General features: G+C 42.0%; 1 protein-coding gene across 9 annotated transcripts; it reads left to right on the forward strand.

Annotated features, from left to right (window-relative positions):
* Positions 1-410: 410 nt before the first annotated feature.
* dnajc5ga (DnaJ (Hsp40) homolog, subfamily C, member 5 gamma a) lies at positions 411-19,723 on the forward strand. Of its 9 annotated transcripts, none has more exons than XR_005130211.1 (7): positions 411-772; positions 7,269-7,402; positions 9,185-9,398; positions 10,045-10,204; positions 14,015-14,156; positions 16,160-16,199; positions 17,608-19,723. XR_005130211.1 is itself a non-coding variant. In XM_017701028.2 (7 exons), the coding sequence occupies exons 2-5, from the start codon at positions 7,278-7,280 to the stop codon at positions 14,092-14,094; spliced, it is 579 nt and encodes a 192-aa protein (XP_017556517.1). In that variant the 5' UTR covers positions 415-772; positions 7,269-7,277; the 3' UTR covers positions 14,095-14,097; positions 16,160-16,199; positions 17,608-19,723. The 9 variants fall into 9 exon arrangements, 8 of the variants coding, with proteins under 8 accessions (XP_017556518.1, XP_017556520.1, XP_017556514.1 ...); XM_017701028.2 differs by having other exon boundaries at positions 415-772; positions 14,015-14,097; XM_017701029.2 differs by lacking the exon at positions 16,160-16,199 and having other exon boundaries at positions 412-772; positions 14,015-14,097.
* The last annotated feature ends 3,154 nt before the right edge of the window (positions 19,724-22,877 follow it).

Genomic DNA, 22,877 nt, shown 5'->3' on the forward strand with positions numbered 1-22,877 from the left:
CAATTGAATCATCGTATTCTGTTTTTATTTATTGTTTTTTGACAATAGATAGATAGATAGATAGATAGATAGATAGATAGATAGATAGATAGATAGATAGATAGATAGATAGATACTTTATTGATCCCGAAGAAAGTTTAGCAATCTAAAAAAAAATTTAAGTCGTTTATGCATCAAAAAGAAAATTACTGACGGAGAATCAAAGCATCATTCAGATCAATAACTGCACAGACACAGAGCCCCGCTGGTGACATCCTGTATAAATAAAAATAACTTGAATGAGAGGATCAAGTCGTGGCCATGTCGAGTCAAGTCGTGGCTTTTCTAAGTTGTGGCCACGCATTATTTTCATTTGTCACCGGCGGGGCTCCGTACACATGCTATTCATGACACAAAGATCTACTGGCTCGTCTTGATGTGCAGGAGATCGCTTGAGCGCTGCTCACAGGTCGAGCTTTTGCTGTAACACTGGGAGTCGATTAATATTCCCAGAATCGACTCATTTCTTCCCTTTCTTCCTCACTGGAATGGGAGTCGGTTCCTCAGGCTGCGGTCGAGCCGAGTTATGCGGCCACTGGATCACAGCGAGCGGTTTAGCGTCACTAAACCAGCCGAGGAGTCGACTCTTGTTGGAACCGAGCAGCAGAACCGGACACTGGCTTTCCAAGGAGGACAGAGTTCTGAAATGAGGAAGTGCAGCCAGAACATATAAGGAACGCTTCTGCTGAGTTCTCTATGGTTCAGCAACGGACTGGAACACCGTCGTTTCGAGGTGAGTCCGGGGTCCGAATCTGAGGCACCGCCGAGCTGCTGGACCGGACAGGCCGCGGTGTAGCCGGTTAGCACGCTAGGCTAACAGCTAGGCTAGTTGTCTGTGGCTTCACATCCACAGACCGGGGGATGCGCTCGGCGTAGGCTGGTTAGCAGAGTCTCTTCCGCCTGGCTGTCCGGTTTATTCGGTTTACCGCGATACGGGCTGGGTTTATATGTCATATCTGACGCATATCGGCGTGTTTTCCCCTCCTTCCGGCCGGCAGTAGCGGAGTTAACGCTACTGGTAGCCACACGGACCCGGGATCGGCGAGGCTCGGTCATATGGATCTCACGTTAGCCGGACAGGCTACGCGAAGTGAGCAGAACTTCTAGTTATCTAGCACCACTTAATTCACGGTAAGCTGTTCTGTAAGTCGAGCTGAGAACCTGCTCGACTCGAACAGAGTTTGTAAGGGAAACACGGAGCCGAAATGGAAAGTAATCTGCGCTCGATGCCGGGATTAGACGGGATTACCGCTTTACAAGGACACCGCAGTGGCTAGTCTTCCCAACAATTGTCTAGATGTGATTATATATGATAATACGCCTGTGTAGATCGGTCGGGTAGATGTAAACACGCTATAGATCTCAGCACTGTAAGGATTCAGGGTGTGTTCACTTCAGCCCTGCACTGTGCGTGTCCGTGTTTATCGAGGACTGGATAATTAATCGTTCTTATATCGATATCGCAATTTTTTCCAAATCCAAGAGCTGCTCTTAAAAAACCTTCTTTAGTAAAGACAGTCATTCTATATGGAACCATGAAGACTCAGACCCATTTAAAGTTCTCTGCATGGTGAAAAAAGGTTCTTCAGATTGGAGAATGTGCTGTATGCAGTTCCATACAGCATCAAAAAGGGTGCTGGTACTGTTCCTTAGTTGATGTTGATGCCAAACTTTTTTATATGTATGTCTGTATGTATGAGAGAGACAAACAAAAGTTTAGGCCTGTAGAGAACTCTTTTCAAAAAGGTTCTGTATAGAACCATACACAAAAAATTCTCCATTGGTCTGAAGAACCACTGAAGGTTCTACTTTGAACCATTGTCTTTACCGAAGAACCACCTTAATTGTGTGCATTAGAAGTTCTAAGAGGGGAAATTGAGCCTAATAAGAATTAGGGAAATGGCTATAGGTGAGTTGGACCAATCAGAGGCAGCTAAACATCCAAATGTTGTGACATCACAACCACAGTTTACTGGCAGTTTGACACTGCGCTCAGGGGTTGAGCCTCAAGACAAAAAAGGTGCATTTTCTGGTCCTCTTGGCTGAAAAAATTTGGCCTGAATTAAAATTCTTTTTTAAAATCGCTCTCACGACATTAGTCGGAAGAATCACAACTAGATATTTTCCACAAATCGTTCAGCAATGTTTTTAACCTGCTATATAACAAGGGTTTTAACCTCAAGAGGTGCCGATTTAAGTAGCTTATTGGACAGCAGTTTAAATGTGGTTAGGACCAGGTATGAGACCCTATGGCGACGCATTTGTGGAGATCTGTTTGAGAACCGTGAAGGTGCGTCCATCTCAGGTGTTCTTGTGTACTTTGCAGACATCTGTGATTTGCATGCTGTGGCTGACGAGAAGAACACAGGCCTGCTGTTCGTGGTCATCTGTTGTTAACCATGTTTTAGTGACACCAAAAGCCACTTTCAGGGTATATTTGAAGTTTTTTTGAAGAATTTACGTGCACAAATCGTGTGGTGTGTTTTTTTTTTTTGTTTTTTTGTTTTTTTGGTAAAACCTCCCCTCAAATAACAGAATGTGTCTTTTATGATCTACACATATCACTATACACTTACAATTTACTGCTGAAAGCCAAAACTTTTATATTATATTATAGTAATTATTTATTATTTTATAAAAGTAATGTTTACAGAGCAGATCACTGAAGAGATGGCGTCTGTTTATAGTTTATAGCCCAGATTTGGGGAAAAATGGGTCGACTTTCAGTTCAGCTTCTTTTATTATAAGAGTTTAAAATGACATCACCGTCTATTTGACTGGAGAGTTTTAACAGGACTGTAAGAATGTACAAAACAGCTGCAGTTGTGTTAAAAATCTGTTTGCCGAGATGTCAAAACAGGGTAAAAGGAATAAAAGGTAGATGTGGGCTGTGATCTGAAGCTACAATCCATCGTGATTTCACTGAAAACACTTATGGCTCCCACAGAGTTGCTGTTTGGTCTAGAGTCTCTTTATTTTTGAGGATTTTAGCACCTCTTTTGAAATGAGCCTCACTCCACTCGGGCTTTTGGATCAGCGTTGCTTGATCTCTGCCTCGCTGTCAGTAGTTTATCAGTTTGACCTTGTCTACTTGTGTCGCTGAATACAGGTGGGTGTTCACACACGTCTGAACGGAGCGTACTTAAGAAAAAAGTTTGGTTGGTTTGCACCGAACAAGGCAGGAGAAACACCCTGAGGAACCCATCGGTCTCTGGCTGTCTGTGCTGTGGGCGCTGCTGCTGCATCGTCTCAAACCGATGACATCTAATTAGCCTGCGACTGCAGGGTTTTGTTTATATGTCTCTACTGGCCCACAGTGAACTACTGCCTCCCCCACCAAGTTCAGGCCCGCGGACCACTAGACAGGGCTTCTCAGCCCACTGGTGCTCCACAGCCCACAGGTTGAGAAACCCTGGTTCAGAGTGACGCACGTTGACAGGATCGATTAGGCTGAACACTCTGTGGGCACAGTCTGCCACTCGCAGGAGAGGTAGGCTAATCATTTGCTGGAGGTCAGTGTGTCTACAACTGACGCCCTTTAACCTTGTTTAACTGAGGAAAACCTCTAGAACAAAGATCTGTACATAAAGACCTCGAGCAGACGCTTCCCTTCATGGACTGGTGAGACACTGAAATAGACAATCAGTTACTTCAGTTTAGTTAAATACCAATGATTAAAAATCCAGGACTGGAAACTGATTCATGGTCCATTTGAAGACCTGTGGTCAGGGGTGACCAGTTGTACCCGTAATGTACCAGTGTGGCTGCAGGCTTTCATTTCAGTCAAGCAGGAGTTACACTGGCGTTTATGGATACGATGGGACATCCCTGCTCTAGGCCAATTCAGGATGGTTTTTCTTGTTTATTTGTTTTTGTTTTTTTAGACTTTGATAATGATGATATTCACCAATCAGACACAACATTCTGACCACCTCCTTGTTTCTGTGCTCATTGTCCATCTTATCACCTCCACTTACTATATAGGTGCACTTTGTAGTTCTACAGTAACAGACTGTAGTCCATCTGTTTCTCTGATACTTTGTTACCCTGTTCTTCAGTGGTCAGGACCCCCATGGACCCCCACAGATCAGGTACTATTTGGGTGGTGGGTCATTCTCAGCACTGCAGTAACACTGACATGGTTGTGGTGTGTGTTGTGCTGGTACAAGTGGATCAGACACAGCAGTGCTGCTGGAGTTTTTAAACACTGTTCGCTCACGGTCCGCTCTATTAGACACTCCTACCTTGTCAGTCCACCTTGTAGATGTAAAGTCAGAGATGATAGTTTGTCTGCTGCTGCACAGTTTGTGTTGGTCATGCACTAGTCCTTCATCATTGGTCACAGGACACTGCCCACAGGACGCTGTTGGCTGGATGTTTTTGGTTGCTGGACTATTCTCAGTCCAGCAGCGACACTAAAGGATTTAAAAACTCCAGCAGCACTGCTGTGTCTGGTCCACTCAGACCAGCACAACACACAAACACACCACCACCATGTTAGTGTTACGTTACTGCAGTGCTGAGAATGACCCACCACCCAAATAGTACCTGCTCTGTGAGGGTCCATGGGGGGTCCTGACCACTGAAGAACAGGGTAAAAGTGGGTAACAAGGTATCAGAGAAACAGATGGACTACAGTCTGTAACTGTAGAACTACAGAGTGCACCTATACAGTAAGTGGAGCTGATAAAATGGAAAATGAGCGTAGAAACAAGGAGGTGCTGTTCTGCCTGATCGGTGTATATTAAAGAGAAGTAGCCCTGCTTCATCTGTTTGCGTTAGTGTCTCTCAAATAAGGCCTGGTATAACCATGATTCGTTCTGCACTATTTGCAGTGAAAACATATGAAGAGCTTTGAGGTGTGGTCATGTTTGTTCATTATGTCCTGGCAAATATACCTGTGTTTAATTACAGTATGAGCAACTAAAAATGCCCTCAGTGACCGTAGCTGGACAGACAGTGGTGTTGGGTTACAGTTAATGGAGAGCTGTTTGGTTGGCAGCCACTCAGCTTCAGTATTATATGGGTGAATATTAGTTAGGCAGTTTGGGTCTCAGTTAATAACACATTTTAAGGCTATCAACAATTATTACTGTTTCAATTCTGTTTTCTGTTAGTATGACCTAGGGGAAGAATCTCTGGGCAGCCCACAATTTCATTCTGTTTTGATTCAGGTTGTCGTGGTGCAGCGGTCAGCAACATGCAGCTCTTTTACTGCCTTGTCATGGCTCCACAGCTGAATTAGATTAGTAGGTAATAATAAAATGATCCTCCTTTACGATAAAATAAAGCTCAGCTGATCGTTCAACACAGTTTAACAGTAAATGGTCTTAAACGCTGGAGTTAATGTAGAATGCTGATTCACCCTTTAACCCTGAAGAGCGCAGACTGCTGGTCACCACAGCAACACAGACTCAGTCTCGCCCAGCTAGTAGCTACGAAATGGCAAAGAGAGATTTAAGACGAACGTTGATAATTTAGAGACGAATGGACTTATTAGTGTTTATAATCACTCCAGCTGGTTTCCTGATACGTTTAACTTGCAATGAGAAACTGAAACACTGAAGTCACAAAGCTGAATTCAGATTCCACCTCAAACGGTACAGCAGTTGGATTCTGGCACTGTTTAAGGTGAAACAGGAAATTTAGAACAAAAAGCTGATGACTGAGAAGCAACTTCAGCCTCTTTTTAGACATTTTACCAGAAACTGTTCTACTTTTGAGGTTTTCTGCCAAAAAGTTTCCTGCCAGAGATGCGAGAAAAGCAGCTGTAGCTGAGCCGATGCGTAAAGCAGAGCAAGTCTGTGTTTTTGTTAATATATTTCTTACTTGTCCAAGCACATCAGCGCACACAGCAAATATTAACACAGACATAAAATGTTATGGCAGCTGAGGTGGTTTGATTTTTGTTGAAAGGACAAAACCGCTCTTCTGAACATTTGGGTTCCGACCCCGATTATAAAACCCTCTTTGTGTCTCGCAGCCTGCGATCTGATTTGTTTTTCTTCAGGAATATTGGGCTTGTTCTCTGGGTGGGTAGGACGGTCCCCTCTCCCTCCATCACTCAGCATGACGGTCAGCGCAGGCGTCTGTTGGCTGATATAACAGATCTGGTGGTTGGCGCTTTCCTCCAAGCGTGTTTGGCTGTCCAGTGGCGTTGCGTGAGCTGCAGTTCGAAAAAGATGCTGTGGTGCTTCACAGCTCTCTGAGGAAGCCTGTGCTGCCTTCACCCTCCTAGCGTTGATGGTATCGTGTGATTGGGGGAGCCCTAATTGGAAACGACTAAATTGGCTGAGAAAATTGGTACTGGATTAGCCTGTTAGTAATTCACTAGCTTTCTTCTGATCACACTTACTATGATTTCAAGCCTTTTTATTTCATGTACACGAAAATTGTGACCAATTTATGACTCTTTGTTTTTTGAATCGATTCACAATAACAAAAACGAAATGACAAAGGCCAGCAGAAAAAGTAGCTTTGCCATGTTTGTCTAAGCTTAAGACATTTCAACAAAGGGTTGTGTTCAGCAGTCTGACCCCAACCAAATAAGAACAGGACAGAGGTCATCTCGAAAGAGTTTTCAGTTGTCGGCACTGTAAGTTTCAAAGAGAATCAATAGGCCTGATAATAGTTTGTCTGTCAGTTGTTCGCTCATTCAGCAACAAGAAGGGATTTTAGTGTCGTGTCATACGTGTTAGTGTACGCTTGCTCCTGCTGACAGGAGGTGTAATGTCTTTGAGATCAGCACAATGTAATAATCGTCTTTAGCGGAGGTATTACAGGAGTGCGCTGGCAACTCGTCGCTCGGCCATTGTTCTGTGCTCCAGTTCTTCCCCTTACATGTCTAAACAGTGTTGTGTTCAGGTCTTAATAGGATTAACTTTTCGGCGTGCACCTGCAGGAGAGTTGATCAAAGAAGTGTTTGCCTGCTGGGCCTCCTATAAAACTGAGTTCTGTTAACTTGGGCTTGATGGTGTTGCAGATTAGCAGAAGCCTTTGTGCTGTGAACGTTTCCTTATGACTATCGGTCCATTCATTCTGAAATTTTTACACAATGTAAAGGACAGCCGGTGAGATGCATGTAGAACTCTAAAAATCAACAAAAAAGGAGATCCATGGTTTTCATTGCACAGTGATGATATATAACATGATTTTCTGATAACTATGTAACTGAATTTATAATACTTACTCCACATTTAATGTATTTGTTTGTTTTTACTGTTTTAAAGCAGTAAATCATGGCAGAACCCAGGCAGCCCTCTGACCGGCCTCAGAGGAAGATGTCCACTTCAGGAAACAGCTTATATAAAGTGCTAGGTTTAGAAAAAGGGGCTTCGGCAGAGGATATTAAAAAGGCATACAGGTAAGATCCCTCACTGCAGCAAATTCATAAATAATTATTTTTGCTTGTCTTTGTGCTGCTTGTGTTCCACTGATTTGTCAGTTTCTCAAGATGTTACAAAAAACCCTGAGTATATAAAAAGCACAGCATATGTTCTGCTTATATTTTTAGACATTCACTTATTTTGATGCTCTTGGGAAAGAGAATAGCGGAGACATCCAGGCTGAAGTATTTGGAGTGATGCCTGGACATGGTTAAAGGTTTTGTGCCATAATATTGTGTTTTTTGTTAGTAAGCAGTTAATCTTTCTGCTTTAGTGTATGCATTGATAAATCTAACTTAAACTTGAAGTTAAGTGTGTTGTGACATCGCTTTGTGCTGTTTATCAGCACACCACCCTGCACAGTTTGTTTATCATGCTTTAGTTTTGTTTAACCTCTTTTACATCAATAACAGCCGCTCACTGTCTGGCTAACTAACTTCCCAGACAGCAGCACATGTCGGCCCGCTGATTTGATAAAGTCGGCACCCCACTGACCACCGCTGCTGGTCCACCCTCGGACTGACCAGATCATTGTCCTGCATACAAGCTCTAACTAGTTTTTAATCTCTTCAAACTGATTTTAAATGCACAGGAACCTTTATGTTAGAAAATAAACATACACAAATTTTACAAACAACCAAGAGAAATAAAAAATAATGACTAGGCCTAAGAGGACTTTTGTCCAATACTCACTTATCCACCAGTGGACCGCCTGGAAAAACGCTGAGCAAAACTGCAAACGGACCGCCAGCTTTACCATTAGCAGACCGACGTTGGACCCCTGTCCAGGGTCGTTTATAATGATAACTTGTTCGTGATGAATACTTCTTTACGTTTCAGCTGTACACATATGGTCAGATGCTGGGTAATAGACATGACCATTGATTGAGTAGGTTAAGATTTCCTATCTTGAGAAGATGCTGTGAGATCAGATTTGCCTTAACTTGTCAGATCTTAAGACAGAAAGGTAGGATATTTCTGTAATGCAGTCCCTGTAATAGAGGTGTTGTGAGATACTCCAGTGTAAAACTACAAAAAAAGCCTTTGGACACCTAAAATGTCTTGACTGATCGACAACATATGGGGTAAGAGGAAAACTGGGATTTTGACATTTTGGAGTTTCATTCATTTATGAAAACTAAGACACAAAGTACTGACCAGCCGAATTTCTCACGCAAAGAAAAGAATAATATATATATATATATATATATATATATATATATATATATATATATATATATATATATATATATATATATATATATATATATTCTGTTTTGTTTTAAGTGGGGATTTTATTTTAATTTAGCTAATAACATAGAGCTTGTGAAGTGCCTATAGATGAGTTAGACCAATCAGAAGCAACTAAACAGCCGCATGATGCCTTTATGAGCATCAGGCACACTGTTCGGTGTTCAATCCCCTAGTCAAAGAAAGTGGATATACTGGTCTTGAAGGCCAAAAATACGCCTAGACCTTAATTTATAGTTACCAGTTGAACCTTTTGCATTACGAACCATAGAGATACTGTGGATAGCATTTGGCTGATGCTCTTATCCAGAGCAGCTTACCGTTTGATCACTTTACACAGGTAGGTGAGAGTAGTGTTAGGAGTCTTGCCCAAGGACTCTTATTGGTATAGTGTAGGGTGCCTATACCCCAGTCTACAGTGTCAGGTGCAGCAGTGTTACCCACTACTCTAACCAACTACCAAGATTCCTTATGGAAAGCTGAGCTGGGTTTCATTCTTTCCCACGCAGGAAACTTGCCCTGAAATACCACCCAGACAAGAACCCAGACAATCCTGAAGCTGCTGAGAAGTTCAAAGAGATCAACAATGCCAACTCCATCCTCAACGATGACACCAAGAGGAAGATCTATGATGAATATGGCTCCATGGGTCTTTATGTCTCCGAGCAGTTTGGAGAGGAGAGTGTCAAATACTACTTCCTCATGTCAAAGTGGTGGTTTAAGGTAAAAACTGGGTTTAAAGTTGATTTTGATTTATTTTTCCACAGTTGAGAAGGAATCTGGATCCTTTTCAGTAGCAGGGCGGTAAAGTTTAAAATAATTTATGCTTTTTACATGAATTTAATTCTGATCTCTGCAGTTTTAAAAGTAACCAGAGTAACTAACACTAAACATAACGGTTTATACCTACCATGACAAAGAGGCAAGGTGAGCAGATGTTCTCCGGAATCAGCTTTGTTCTTAGAGCAATCAGCCTTTCAGAACAGTCTGCCTTTCACATCGTCTGGAAGAGTGGCCTTTGATCCAGGCCTCATGTCCTAGAGTGGTGTTAATGTAGATGGTGAGGCGATTCAGTTTGAGTCGAGGACCTCAGCTTGCTTTGATCTACATGGGCAAAACTCCTCCTTGTGAATGAGATATGCACTAGCGCTGTTTTCTTGTACTGGCCCTGGTGTCTTTGATGCCAGGTTGATGCGTATTCACAAAACACGCGCTTTAAAGTTTGTGACGGTTGATGACGAGGAGGCAATCTTAGCGTGGCGTGTTTGTCCCTTTGGCCTTGAGACAAAGTCCATGGAGTGGCTGATAGAGTTTGATGAGTCTCTGTGAAAGGATGATGGCTCATCTGGGTTCGGCATCTGTTCCGCAGGCGATGGCGCTGTGCTGCACGCTTTTCACCTGCTGCTGCTGTTGCTGCTGCTGCTGCTTCTGCTGCGGGAAGTGCAAGCCCCCCGAGGATGACGAGAACTACCAGTACGTGGATCCAGAGGACCTGGAGGCTCAGATCAAAGCAGAACAGGACGGGGGAGGTGAGTCGTTGTGACATTTTCTGTATCATCTGGCTGGGGAAAGGTGGAAATCAAGAAATCTGTCTCTGCCCCATGATCCTTTCTCCACCGTTGTGGTGTCCATATCGGAGCATACGTCAATTTTTCTGTTTGACGGGAAACTCACTTTCTTTCAGAGAGGAGCAGTGACTGTGTTTACATGCAAATATTTTGGCCTGTCCGATTGAATATATTCTGATTACAGATTAAGACTGTGCTGTTTATTCTCACTCTGCTTAACAATCTGATGGGAAATCTTCATTAACATTGTCACTACAAGTAATCCGATCCAAAATTATGAGAGTGCGCAGAGAACCGCTTAGTGTAGATGTTACCATGACAACCAGCATCCCGTGATTCCAGTCAGTGAGATGAGCAGCAGTGGGCAGTGCTTGTGTTTTTAACTGCTTTAAAATGACGTCAGACTCAGGAAAACTTCCTTCGCATGTCCTTATTAAAGAAGGCCGAGAGAAAGACGTCTTGTACTGAGACACATAAGCTGGACGTCCGTCCCACCGTCATCTTTTAAAGATCAGAGTATAAACTTCGTCTCCTCTGCAGAATGGACTTAAACTTTCCGATAGGGAATGTAATCAGATACAGACGTTTACACTGATATTGTTCTTTTATTTAAAGGATTATTTACAGGGTTATCCACCTCGATCAATTGGATAGAAACTATATTCCGAATGGTCTCAATCTGTCTAGACTATTCTGACTGCGGTGTATATATGGACGTATATGATTCCGATTGAGCTATTAGTTGCATTATTAACGGATAATTGGGTTGCATGTAAATGTGGCTAATGAAGGGGACAAGGGAGCCCTACAGAGACGTCTGATTCACCCTTCATTCTGATCTAACACGTTACTTTGGGCAACAGTTTAGAAAACAAAGCTGACTAATTGTTGATGTAGGATTTAATTTATTTTTTATATTGCACCCTATAATGTTCATACGCTCTCAGAAATAAAGGTACTAGACTGTCTCTGGGTCAGTCCCCTCTCCTGTCACTGTGGTGGAACCCTCAAGGCTCCATGTCAGTACCTTTAGTCAGGGAACATAGCTGAACCATAATCCACTGATATTATATGTTCTAAGCTGTACTGACTCCACACACCCCGCCTTGCGACCTTAGAACCACTGTAGAACCTTTGAGGGAACATTTACACTGTTTGTACCTTGATGAATGAAAAATGTACCTAAACAGAATCTTTTTAACAGTGTAGGTACGTTTATTAAATATATTCCACATGTTCTGTGGACATGGTCGCAGTATGGCATTTGTCCACAGAAATCATTTTCACAGACAAGTATAAATGATGGTTGTGGAAAAGTGAGATGATGTCAAGAAAGCAAGACCCACAAAAGTTACAACACAGAAAAGTCAAAGCACAAAACACAGAACTGGAGGTCTTGTCTCTCAGCAATGCGATTTTGGTGCGCAAAAATGTTCCACTGTGTTTTCTTCTCCCGCTGATTCTGAGTCAGTGCCTGTAATATTTGGCTACTTGTCAGGAAATTTAATGTCTCTCAGAAGAGACGAAGTAAGTTGTCCCAGAGAAGAAATAGTAAATGAGGCTGTTTCTGCACAATTAAGTTGCGTTAACACTTAAAGCTTTGGTAAAGTTGCAGAGACTACGTTCATCTGATTGGGTGAACAGTATGAAGTGATCATAAAGACGCTTGCCATGTCATGAATGTGGCTGATGGGCGAAATCTCCGTGGACAGACATGCTATGTGACAAAGCCTGAGATTATTTGGATCAAATGCAACAGCCAAAGCAAAACAGTAGACAGTATATCACGGAGTATGCAAGCTTTTAAACTTGTGAATTTGCTGTAATACAAACCTTGCGAGTTTCGTGTCACTTCAAGTATACAAGACTTTCAAAAACTTACAAGATACAAAGATACAAGTCCTTTAATGTTGTTCTTAACTTTGGAGACTTTTGGAAACCTTTCTTATATCCTTTATAATTTCTTGTGTTCAGTCCTGCTTTTGTTACAGACTATTGCTGTCTGACTGTTTTTGGATTCAATGGGATTTTTGTAAAAGAATTTCAACTGAGAAATTAAGGTCACCATAATGTAAACAAAAGAAATTTAATGTTTTCACTTTTCGGTCGGTAATTAAATTTTTTTTTCTCACTGAGATAGGAGCATAATCACTATATTAATTGATGAATTGTTGTAGAAGAAGTCATTAGTTGCAGTTCTGTTATTCTAATCAGGCAGAAAGAGCAGCTATTTAAAAAGCTTGGAGTTAATTAGAAGCAGTAGAACATGTCTGAGGATGCAAGTTGTTCCTCACTTTGGATTGCTTTTTTTGCAAATTGCTTTATAACCAATTTATCAAGACATGACAATATTACTGTCACGCACTGACGGTAGTTCTTGCGTATTGCAGACTGCTTCAACTGTAAAACAGCAACAAGAACAGAATCCTCATTTTGTCCACTGCTTGAAACCACTTCGTTTTTTCAGTCCATCTGAAGCCCAGTTTGCCTTGATGTGTAGTATGGAGATGAATGAAGTGTCAAATGAGGCAGCGTTCCTGCCAAGAGCCTTTTTGTCCTTGGCCATCTCTCTGGTAGAGAAGAGTCATCTTTTTACATCTTTCTGAAGTACTGGAACATCGTTTGACGACTTGGTTTTATACCTGTTTGAGGCTTTTGACAGTTGATGCCGAGTGCAAGCAAGGCCGTGTTTTTGGCTCAGTGGTTTGTGACATCCATTGTGTAGAAAATGTATGGTTTGTCGTAGCGCAACAATAAAAGTGAGCATTTTTAAGCCTTTATTTTTAAAGCGGCACTATGTAAAATTTTAGTAAAATTGAAAGAAGTAGCAGAAGAGAAAAATCAAAGATATAGTGTGCATGCGCTGCGATGAATCACCCTGTAAAGCCTGATATGAGTCAGAGGTGTCGAGTCAGGTTTCAGGTGAGTTTTACACACGTCGTCATGTGCCTTATTAATGTCACACGCACAGGCTCAAAGAAGGTCTTGCTTGAGGTCTCAAATGCAAAATCAACATTATACTGATGAAGATATGATGACAGTAGATAATTCATCAGCGTCTTCCGTCATATTTATCCATTCTGGGAAGTGTCTGAAGTACATCTGACATTACAAAATGTGTTGTGTGCAGTTAAATGTGTCCACCAGAGAGGTCTCCAGATCCCCAAAACCTACATATTGTAGCTTTAACTTGGATGAACATATTATGATTTACAAGCCTCACTTATTTACTGTGTTGGATATGTGGCTTTGTCTTATGTGGTGTATGTGTGTCTTATTTAAAGGTACACTATTTTCCTAGGATGTAGGGCTTGACTGTTATATTGGTTGGCTATTAATATTGCCTATATTATATATAATGTATTATATATTAATATTGCCTATATTTTTTTAACAAGCAGATTATGTTCTAACCAAGTTGTCACCTTTTATTACAGCAATACAAGCTTAATTGTCAGACTTAACGTTATGACTGATTGGTGTGTGGTCATAATAAATATTTGACCTATTTTTATAATGGTCTGCCCTAATTTTGACAGTATGAGCTAAAATAATTAGTGTTGTAAATACAAGTAAAGACTTTTGGTCATATAGTTTTGTTGTTAATTAGTGTACTAGTTGAAAGTGTGGCGGCTCTTAGCAGGTTTACTAACTTAACTCTTGTAAACAAGCATAAATAAGTACTTTTTGAACCTGTACATATGAGTTGATAATGTAACAAAAAAAAACTTGCGAATGAGTGTAAGTGTGTTATTTTCTTTCACTGGACAGGTGAGACAATAATAATTGTACAGCCCATGCCAAGTCCAGGTCCAGAGAATCCCAGTGACGCTCTGCCGGAGTCGAAATGACTCGTAAGATTAACCTGTTCAAATATCACACTCCTGTCAGCACGATCCGCCCACCTCCTTCAGTACGCACTCGTTTCTACTAATCAGCTGCGAGTGTCCATCTCGTGACCCGTCTCTCATTTCATCTGCTTTGCCGTGGTTTGCTTGTTTGTTGCTTGTTGTTTGTTGCATGCCGATTAATCCCTGGAAGTTTGTGTTTACAGCATGATATAAAATATGAAATCTGATTAAATGAAATGGTCTCTGATTAAAAAATTTGACCATTGCATCTTGGTTGAGTTTCTATGGGCTTGGATTGGGTGATTTAGTGAGGATTTACACAGTGTGAAACTCAGATTTGCCTTGTTTGATCAGACCTAGTAAAACTAGTTCATAACTTGGTGCTTCTACATCAATATTCAGTACCAATCAATGCAGTTTCAAATGCTGAAACCTCATCTGGTTTTCAGAGACTGTTTGAATTTAATTGTCTAACAGAACTGGTAGAAATCATATCTGGATTTCACAGTGTTACTAAGATTTGTCCCCTCTGCCCCGTATCAGAACCGTACATCTTCTAAAAGGCTGCCAAAAATTTTATAAGCTTCATGTATTTTAGTTTGAGTCAAGATTACACCAAGAAATACTTTGGCCCAGTCCCAATTCACCCCTCGCCCCTACCACTCAGCCCTTACCCCTCTGTTTTGTGCGTTCACGTCTAGGGGTAGGGTGTCCCAATTCTTGTTGAGATAGAGGGGTGGGGTGAGAGAGAGGGGTGGGAGGGTGAAGTGTTTGGGCTACATGACCCTCCAAATGGAGGCTTTTCAGGGACTCCAAACAGAGAGATATGAGAAAACGAGAAAATATACAGCGAGACAGAGCACAAGAGACCAAAGAAACCCACAAATGTGAGAATTTGGGGAGGGGGCGTATGATCCCTAAATATAACTAAAGCCCAGCAGTGAGGAGCTGAACTTTACCCTCCTCTGCTGTCACTGCAGACAGGCAGCGTCGCCTACAGAGCAGCGCTAGTAGCTGTTAATGAAGTGAGTTCAGAGGGAAGATCTCAACAACTCCAGGTGCCGCTCCAAACTGTAAGCCAGGTATCATGTTCTTAAAAGCACATATTACTGAAAATAAAGGAGACCTGTAGGAAATCTGTTCAGACTGCACTGCATGTTAACGCCAGTGTTTTGAGTAGCTTTAAAACCTTGATCACTCCACTGTTCTCTGGCAAGAGCTGACCATATAGTTGGTTAAAAAGACGCTGTCTTCTCTGCTCTGCTACACTGCATGTCTGTTCAAACAGAACCGGCAACCTGTTCAGGGTTGCCAGATTAAGCAGGACCATCCAACTTGCTATGAAAATTAGCAGTGATGTTTGTTCATTATCTTGTAGTATGTCAGTAAAATTTTATGAAATCACAAAATAAATAAGTAGAATTTATACTGTAGTGCATAATAATAAGCCCTAGTTGAAACAGAATAAAGTGCCAGAATTTAAATAATGCTCGGACACTATACAGTGTAGTGTTTTTGTTTAATGAAATACATACAATACTACAGAAAACCTAGATAAACGGAAATAATTGTTTTCTTTTTGATGAAGCATACAGGTTTTCTGTGTTATTTAAGTATTAAATATCCACAGTATGCTCAGAAAAGCTTACTGCGGCACAAAACCTTATTTACTTTAAGCTTTGACAAGTTAGTGAGTGTGGGGGCTTTTAACTGTAGAACTCGGACGTAATTGGGTGCAGTAGTGAGCTCCAGGTTGTCATTGAGAAGTGAGACGGGAGTTCCACACAGAGACGCTGCTGTCCTGTCAAAGCCAGACATCTGTTGCGCCCTATCATGCTCAGTTCACCTCTAAGCCCCACTTTGTCCCAGTTGGTGGTACATGGTGCTGAGTGTCCCTTCACTCCTTAGTCCCCCCCCCTCCTTTCCTTCCTCCTCATTCCTTCCATGCAGTTTCTGTGCATGGCTGAAACTTTGTTTAGTGAGAGATGGTGCTTTCATTATGGATTCATCATAATCATTCTTTTTGTCTTGCCCCTCCTTGCTGCATATGGATGGTGTCCGTTAGAGAGACGATGAGCTGGATGAGCTGCGTCAGGGATGGGGAGGTAGGTTTCTTGGCTGAACGTGTCTACACCTCCGACAGGAGCGGAGGGTAGCACTGACGAGCTCAAAGAAGCTGCTGTGGTGTTGAATAGAGTGTAATGTTGAAAAATACTCCTGTAATTCATTAGACTCTGCCTGCAAGGTCTATCGGTAACAGTCTCTGTGGATTTGTGTCTATGTTTTGCAGTGTGGCTATAGTGACATCACACAGGGCTAGTCCTGTGATATGTGGTGTGCAAGTACACAGACACACCCATCTCAGCCTTTTAAGGTACAGAGGAGTTGATCAGCTGTGCTTGAGTTGAAATAGACTTTCATCTCATTCTCAGTATCAAAACTAGATCCTTAAACATGGTTATAACAATAATCTAAGGGGTAGGAGTTGAAACTGCCCCCAGGATATGATTTGGCTGTACTTCAGTTGTAATGACTATTTTGGTGTATGTTGCCGTATTGTGGTTTATTGCTTAACTGCAAATAATTCCTCCAACATTCAAACAGATTTTCCCTGCTTCTTAAAGAGGAATCCTTCATAATTCCGTCACTGAGACGTGAACGAAGTCCTTCAGAGTGGTTTAATCTGAAACGCAGTGCATTGTAGAGGAATTTGGATTTCTTTACAGTGGTGCTGATGGGAACCAGGGGTTGTGATGTCTGCAACGTAATTACAGTCATTTTAATTTACTATCCAAAGCAAGAATAATAGAAAATGGCTTCTCTATAAACACTGAAGTTCTTAATAAAATCTGAGGAGGCTGATAAGTTTGTGTTTTAAAAAAACAACAAAAAAAAATCAGTGTGCCTCTATATACAAACCGAGCATATAATCCACTAAACTAACTTTTCATAACGACACACTGACTGAAACTGGGCTTAATACATGTCCAGTCAGTCATAATTAACCCTCTAAGGCAGATCCAATTCCATCCAGTCTGCTGAAATTGATCAGGTGGTTTTATTAGGGATCGAGACGTGCACGCAGCAGATAATGTTAAATTAAATCATGGAAATTGATTCTAGGGCTTCTATGCAGTAATGCTGCCTAGCATGAAGATTTACTGCATTATTTTTTTTTTTCTCCCATGTCTACTAAATTATGCCAAATATAAGACACTAGGAGGTTACTCTTAAGAGAACTGGCCAGATGAGTGGGGTACAGTGGTATACCCTCCCCTGCTCTAACCCACCCACTTCTATTCAGGCACTGTTAATGAGCTGATTGGTTGAAGCAGGGAAAATGCAAGCCTCTGTCAGGAGCTGGTTTGGAAACCACGTCCACGTCCTGTGTGCTTTTGTACATCTTCATATTTGTGTGGCTCTCCCCTTTAAGAAAGCACCTCTGCTGCAGAACCAAATGGTTGTGTCATGAATAAATGACTGATTTTGAATTTTTCCTGGTTGTTCCTGCAGGCTCAAGTCCCCCTATTGTGATCCAGCCGCATTCCACCATCATCACTTCGGAGACCACCCACTTCGCAGCCAGCCAGCCCATGTACTCCGCCCAGCAGTGAGCACCTTGCCCGCTGCAGGGGTTTCATTGTGAGGTCTTCCCCACCTTTGATGGAATGCAGGGCACCAAACTGTGGCTACTGCCCAAGTCCTCGGCACTGACGTTATCGGAAGCGAATGGGATGGGAATCTTCTGCCAAGCTCACCTCAATTATTCTTCTCAATTGTCTGTCACTTTCATCTGGAAACCCATCTAACTGTGAGCCTGGAAGGAAATGGGCTTGATTCCTTTGTGGGGGGGGGGTGGTCTATTCTGGGTCTGATTTTCTTTTTTCTCTGTTTTTTAAATCGGTAAAACAGCGCTGGGACTATCTTGTGTAAGTAGCATGGAGTTGAAGGCTCATCCGGGTGCATGCACAGCAATAACTGCATGCCCTTATTGTCCAGCACTCACGCACACTGTACATGCTCCTGTACACCTTCCGCGACCCCCACACCCCACCACTCCACCACCCCGCTCCCAGTCCTGTCCCTAAAGTAAATCTGAGGGGCCACAAATATCCTGTTACTCTTGATTTCTGAACTGGAGTGTCTGTGACTCTTATCTAAGCAGATTTTCTTCTAGTTGGGCTGTGCTCACCGAGCATTTGCAACAAATTGAACCAGGTCATTTCATTTTAGGCTTTATCTATTTTGCCCTTTTCTGCAAATGACAAGGCATTGCTCTGCCAGTCTCTTCTGACCAAAGCCAACATGTACATCTTTAATAGAGGTGCAGTGCCTAGTGCTCAAAGCTCTGTCCGGTGGCTGCACAGGTCTTAACGGCGTACCACTCGAAAACTGCTGGTCAGAGAAATTTATGGCTATGCACTTTTCCTGCGCTGGTCAGGTTTTTCAGAAGGCAATGCAAGCCTTCTCAGAGGCATGAGTAGGTCTTAAGGCTGAATGCAGTTTTAGTTTTTATGCAGTTAGTGGACTGATATGGGATCAGCTTGATTGAGGTTAGGTGAACGCGATGCCAAATCACATAACATTGCTGTACTTGCTTTTTTTTTTTTTTTTTTTGTAAAAGTATCCAGTGACATAACATCTTTATAAATGAGTTTATTTATTTTGAAGATTGTTCTAGTTTTTATAGATTTCAGTCATTGTCACATGTATTTTGTTAAGCTTTAAAAAAAAATCTTAATTCTGAGCAAACATTCTCATCCTCCTTTAAGGAGAAGCTCAGTATATTATGTGTGAATATCATCAGTCAGTTTTGGTTTTGTATTGTAAGCTTGCTGTTTCGCACTGTTGGATGGTCCATATCATTTAGGGTTAATGCCAAATTTTGTCTTTTATTGTTGATCCTGTCCCTGCAGTTGTGGTCATTCTTTATATTTTCTTCCCAAAATGTAACCATTAAAATAATTCTTAGATGTTGGAGTTAAGATGCCAAATGAAAATGTACGAGTCCGTAGCATTTCATCATATTTCTCCTATCTCGCGATGCTGCGTACCGTGTTGGTTTGTTAGGTGAACACTACGCCCAGTAACTCAGCCAGATATATATGAACCTCTGAGCGCACGATCATTTTAATGGACTGAATCAGTGGTTTTTCAAACTGGTCCTCGAACCACCTCTGCAGGACTGTTTTTCCTGCTCTTACAGGCTCACTGAAATAATGAAGGACTTGTTGTTTAGCTGAGGTGTGCAGTGGGATTGGAGGACTAGATTTAAAAAATACTGGCTTAAATATTTTTTTTTATATATATCATGTTTTGCCACCAGCATCTAGTACACTTGAAAATACCCTGCGATCTGGAATGCTTTTAGACATTTTTAGCCTTTTTTCAATAGTGAACATATGAACTTGGGAGTTTTAAATAGTGTAGTGGACATAAGGAGGCCTGAGCCTGTGGGTCCGTCTCTACTTCGCCACACCTGGAAAACAACAGGGACCCCTTGCTGCACCTGTGCAATCAAAGCTTGGTCATTGTTTTCTTTGTTACTGTCCAACATGATTCGTTATCCAGAAACATCTATTTATACTGTTGACTCTAAAGGAATTAAAGTTGGGGGAGGATTTTTAAATTACCTGGTCGTGTTATTTCTTGAGTTTGCAGCTTTGCAGAAGATTCAGAGGTGTCGTTCAGTCTGTCCATCGGCTTTCTGTTTCTGCAGTTGTGCCCTATTTTGCCCTGTTTATCCTTTGATGGTAGCTGTTACCATTAATAATGGAAGTTTTAGATCCATAAAAGTGCAGTCAGATGAATGTTGAATGGCTCCACCACTGTGAGCGTTTGAGCATGTGAGTGATGCTGGCTCACTCCAGCTCTGTGTGGATTTGTGTGTATGTTTGTGTGTGTGAGTGTGATGCTTGCTCACTCCGGTTGCGTGCGTGCGTGCGTGCGTGCGTGCGTGCGTGCGTGCGTGCGTGCGTGCGTGCGTGCGATGCTGGCTCAATCCAGCTGTGTATGTGTGTGATGGTGGCTCACTCCAGCTGTGTGAGTGTGTGTGTATGTGTGTGTGATGCTGGCTCAATCCAAGTGTGTGTGTGTGTGTGTGTGTGTGTGTGTGTGTGTGTGTGTGTGTGTGTACAGTGGGGAAAAAAGTATTTAGTCAGTCACCAATTGTGCAAGTTCTCCCAGAGAGTCCTGTAATTGACATCATAGGTAGACCTCAACTATGAGACAAAATGAGGAAAAAAATCAGTGTCTGATTTCTAAAGAATTTATTTGCAAATAATGGTGGAAAATAAGTATTTGGTCAATAACAGAAGTTCATCTCAATAATTTGTTATATATTCTTTGTTGGCAATGACCAAGGTCAAACGTTTTCTGTAAGTCTTTACAAGGTTGGCACACACCGCTGCTGGTATGTTGGCCCATTCCTCCATGCAGAGCAGTGATGTTTTGGGGCTTTTGGCGGGCAAAACGTACTTCTCCCTCCAAAGGTTTTCTATGGGGTTGAGATCTGGAGACTGGCTAGGCCACTCCAGGACCTTGAAATGCTTCTTATGAAGCCACTCCTTTGTTGCCCTGGCAGTATGCTTGTTATCATTGTCATGCTGAAAGACCCAGCCACTTTTCATCTTCAATGCCCTTGCCGATGGAAGGAGGTTTGCACGCAAAATCTCACAATTCATGGCCCCATTCATTCTTTCATGTACACGGACCAGTCGTCCTGGTCCCTTTGCAGAGAAACGGCCCCAAATGCTTCACCCCCATGCTTCACAGTTGGTATGGTGTTCTTTGGATGCAACTCAGCGTTCACTCTCCTCCAAACACAACGAGTTGTGTGTACCAAACAGTTCTACTTTGGTTTCATCTGACCATATGACATTCTCCCAATACTCTTCCGGAACATCCAAATGCTCTCTTGCAAACTTCAGACGAGCTCGTCTGAAGTTTGAAGTGTCTGTCTGGCAGTGCAAGATCTGAGTCCCTGGCGGCGTAGTGTGTTGCTTACAGTAGCCTTTGTAACGTTGGTCCCAGCTTTCTGCAGGTCGTTCACTAGGTCCCCCCATGTGGTTCTCAGATTTCTGCTCACCGTTCTTGTGATCATTTTGACCCCACGGGCTGAGATCTTGCGTGGAGCCCCTGATCGAGGGAGATTAGCAGTGGTCTTGTAGATCTTCCATTTTCTGATTATTGCTCCCACAGTAGATTTCTTCATACCAAGCTGCTTGCCTATTGCAGATTCAGTCTTCCCAGCCTGATGCAGGTCTACAATCTTGTTTCTGGTGTCCTTCAACAGCTCTTTGGTCTACACCATAGTGGATTTTGGAGTATGACTGTTTTGAGGTTGTGGGCAGGTGTCTTTTATACAGATAATGAGTGGAGGACAAAGAAGCCTCTTAAAAAAGAAGTTACAGGTCTGTGACAGCCAGAAATCTTGCTTCTTTGTAGGTGACCAAATACTTATTTTCCACCATTATTTGCAAATAAATTCTTTAAAAATCAGACAATGTGATTTTTTTTTTTTTTTTTTTTTTTTTTTTTTTTTTTTTCCCCTCATTTTGTCTCTCATAGTTGAGGTCTACCTATAATGTCAATTACAGGCCTCTCTCATCTCTTTAAGTGGGAGAACTTGCACAATTGGTGACTGACTAAATACTTTTTTTCCCCACTGTATATGTGTGTGTGATGCTGGCTCACTCCAGCTTTGTGTGTGTGTGTGTGTGTGTGTGTGTGTGTGTGTGTGTGTGTGTGTGTGTGTGTGTGTGGCTTACTCCATCTCTGTGTGCGCTATAGTTGTGCTGATAAGCTAGTAATCAGATTAGCCCTTAGCCCTGGGCAGATGCTCGTTAATGGTCCTGCCACTTTGCCTCCAAGTTAAGCACAGGGCCAGATTTCCCTGATGTGGAGCCATTGTAAAGGGCGCTTTCAGTGTGTATTGAAGACCGTGGAAGAAAATGGCTGCAGGATTTCTCCATGATCGGAATGCCTTTGGATGACCAAGTAGTCACATTTAGTGTATGGCTGTTTGGCCTGTCAGAGAATGACAATCTTAGAGTGAATAGATTTAACATTTAAAAAAAAAACAATCCTCATCTAGACTGATCATAGATTCCACTAGCGAGCCAACATTACTGATAAATAAATGTACATACTATAAGAAATTCTCATAAAATGACACTGTGAGCTTTTAAATAGAATTTAAGCTGAGAATATCTTTTTAATTGACTTGTTAAATATTCATGTTAAGAGTTGAATGATGTACACATATGCGGTAAACTTACACTCAACTCTGTTCAGTTGCTTGTTAACACAAATAGCTAATCAGCCAATCACATGGCTGCAACTCAGTGCATTTATACAACTTGCTGAAGTGCAGACTGAGCATCAGAATGGGGAAGAAAGGTGATTTAAGTGACTTTGAACGTGGCGTGGTCGTTGGTGCCAGACGGGCTGGTCTGAGTACTTCAGAAACTGCTGATCTACTGGGATTTTCATACACAACCATCTCTAGGGTTTACAGAGAATGGTCCGAAAAAGAAAAAATATCCAGCGAGCGGCAGTTGTGTGGACGAAAATGCCTCGTTGATGTGATGAGGTCAGAGGAGAATGGGCAGACTAGTTCGAGATGATAGAAAGGCAACAGGAACTCAAATCACCAACCAAAATCTCTGAGGAATGTTTCCAACACCTTGTTGAAAGTATGCCACGAAGAAGAAAGGGAGTCCAACCTTTTACTAGCAAGGTGTACCTGATAAAGTGGCCGGTGAGTTGTTTTGGTTAATATG

The sequence above is a fragment of the Pygocentrus nattereri genome, chromosome 4, assembly GCF_015220715.1.
Source record: "Pygocentrus nattereri isolate fPygNat1 chromosome 4, fPygNat1.pri, whole genome shotgun sequence".
Classification (NCBI taxonomy): Eukaryota; Metazoa; Chordata; class Actinopteri; order Characiformes; family Serrasalmidae; genus Pygocentrus; species Pygocentrus nattereri.

Coding starts and splice junctions, on each gene's coding strand:
- dnajc5ga (XM_017701025.2), top strand. CDS start 7,278: ATGGCAGAACCCAGGCAGCCCTCTGACCGGCCTCAGAGGAAGATGTCC. Junction 7,403..9,184: donor GATATTAAAAAGGCATACAG/GTAAGATCCCTC, acceptor TTTCCCACGCAG/GAAACTTGCCCTGAAATACC. Junction 9,399..10,044: donor TGTCAAAGTGGTGGTTTAAG/GTAAAAACTGGG, acceptor TCTGTTCCGCAG/GCGATGGCGCTGTGCTGCAC.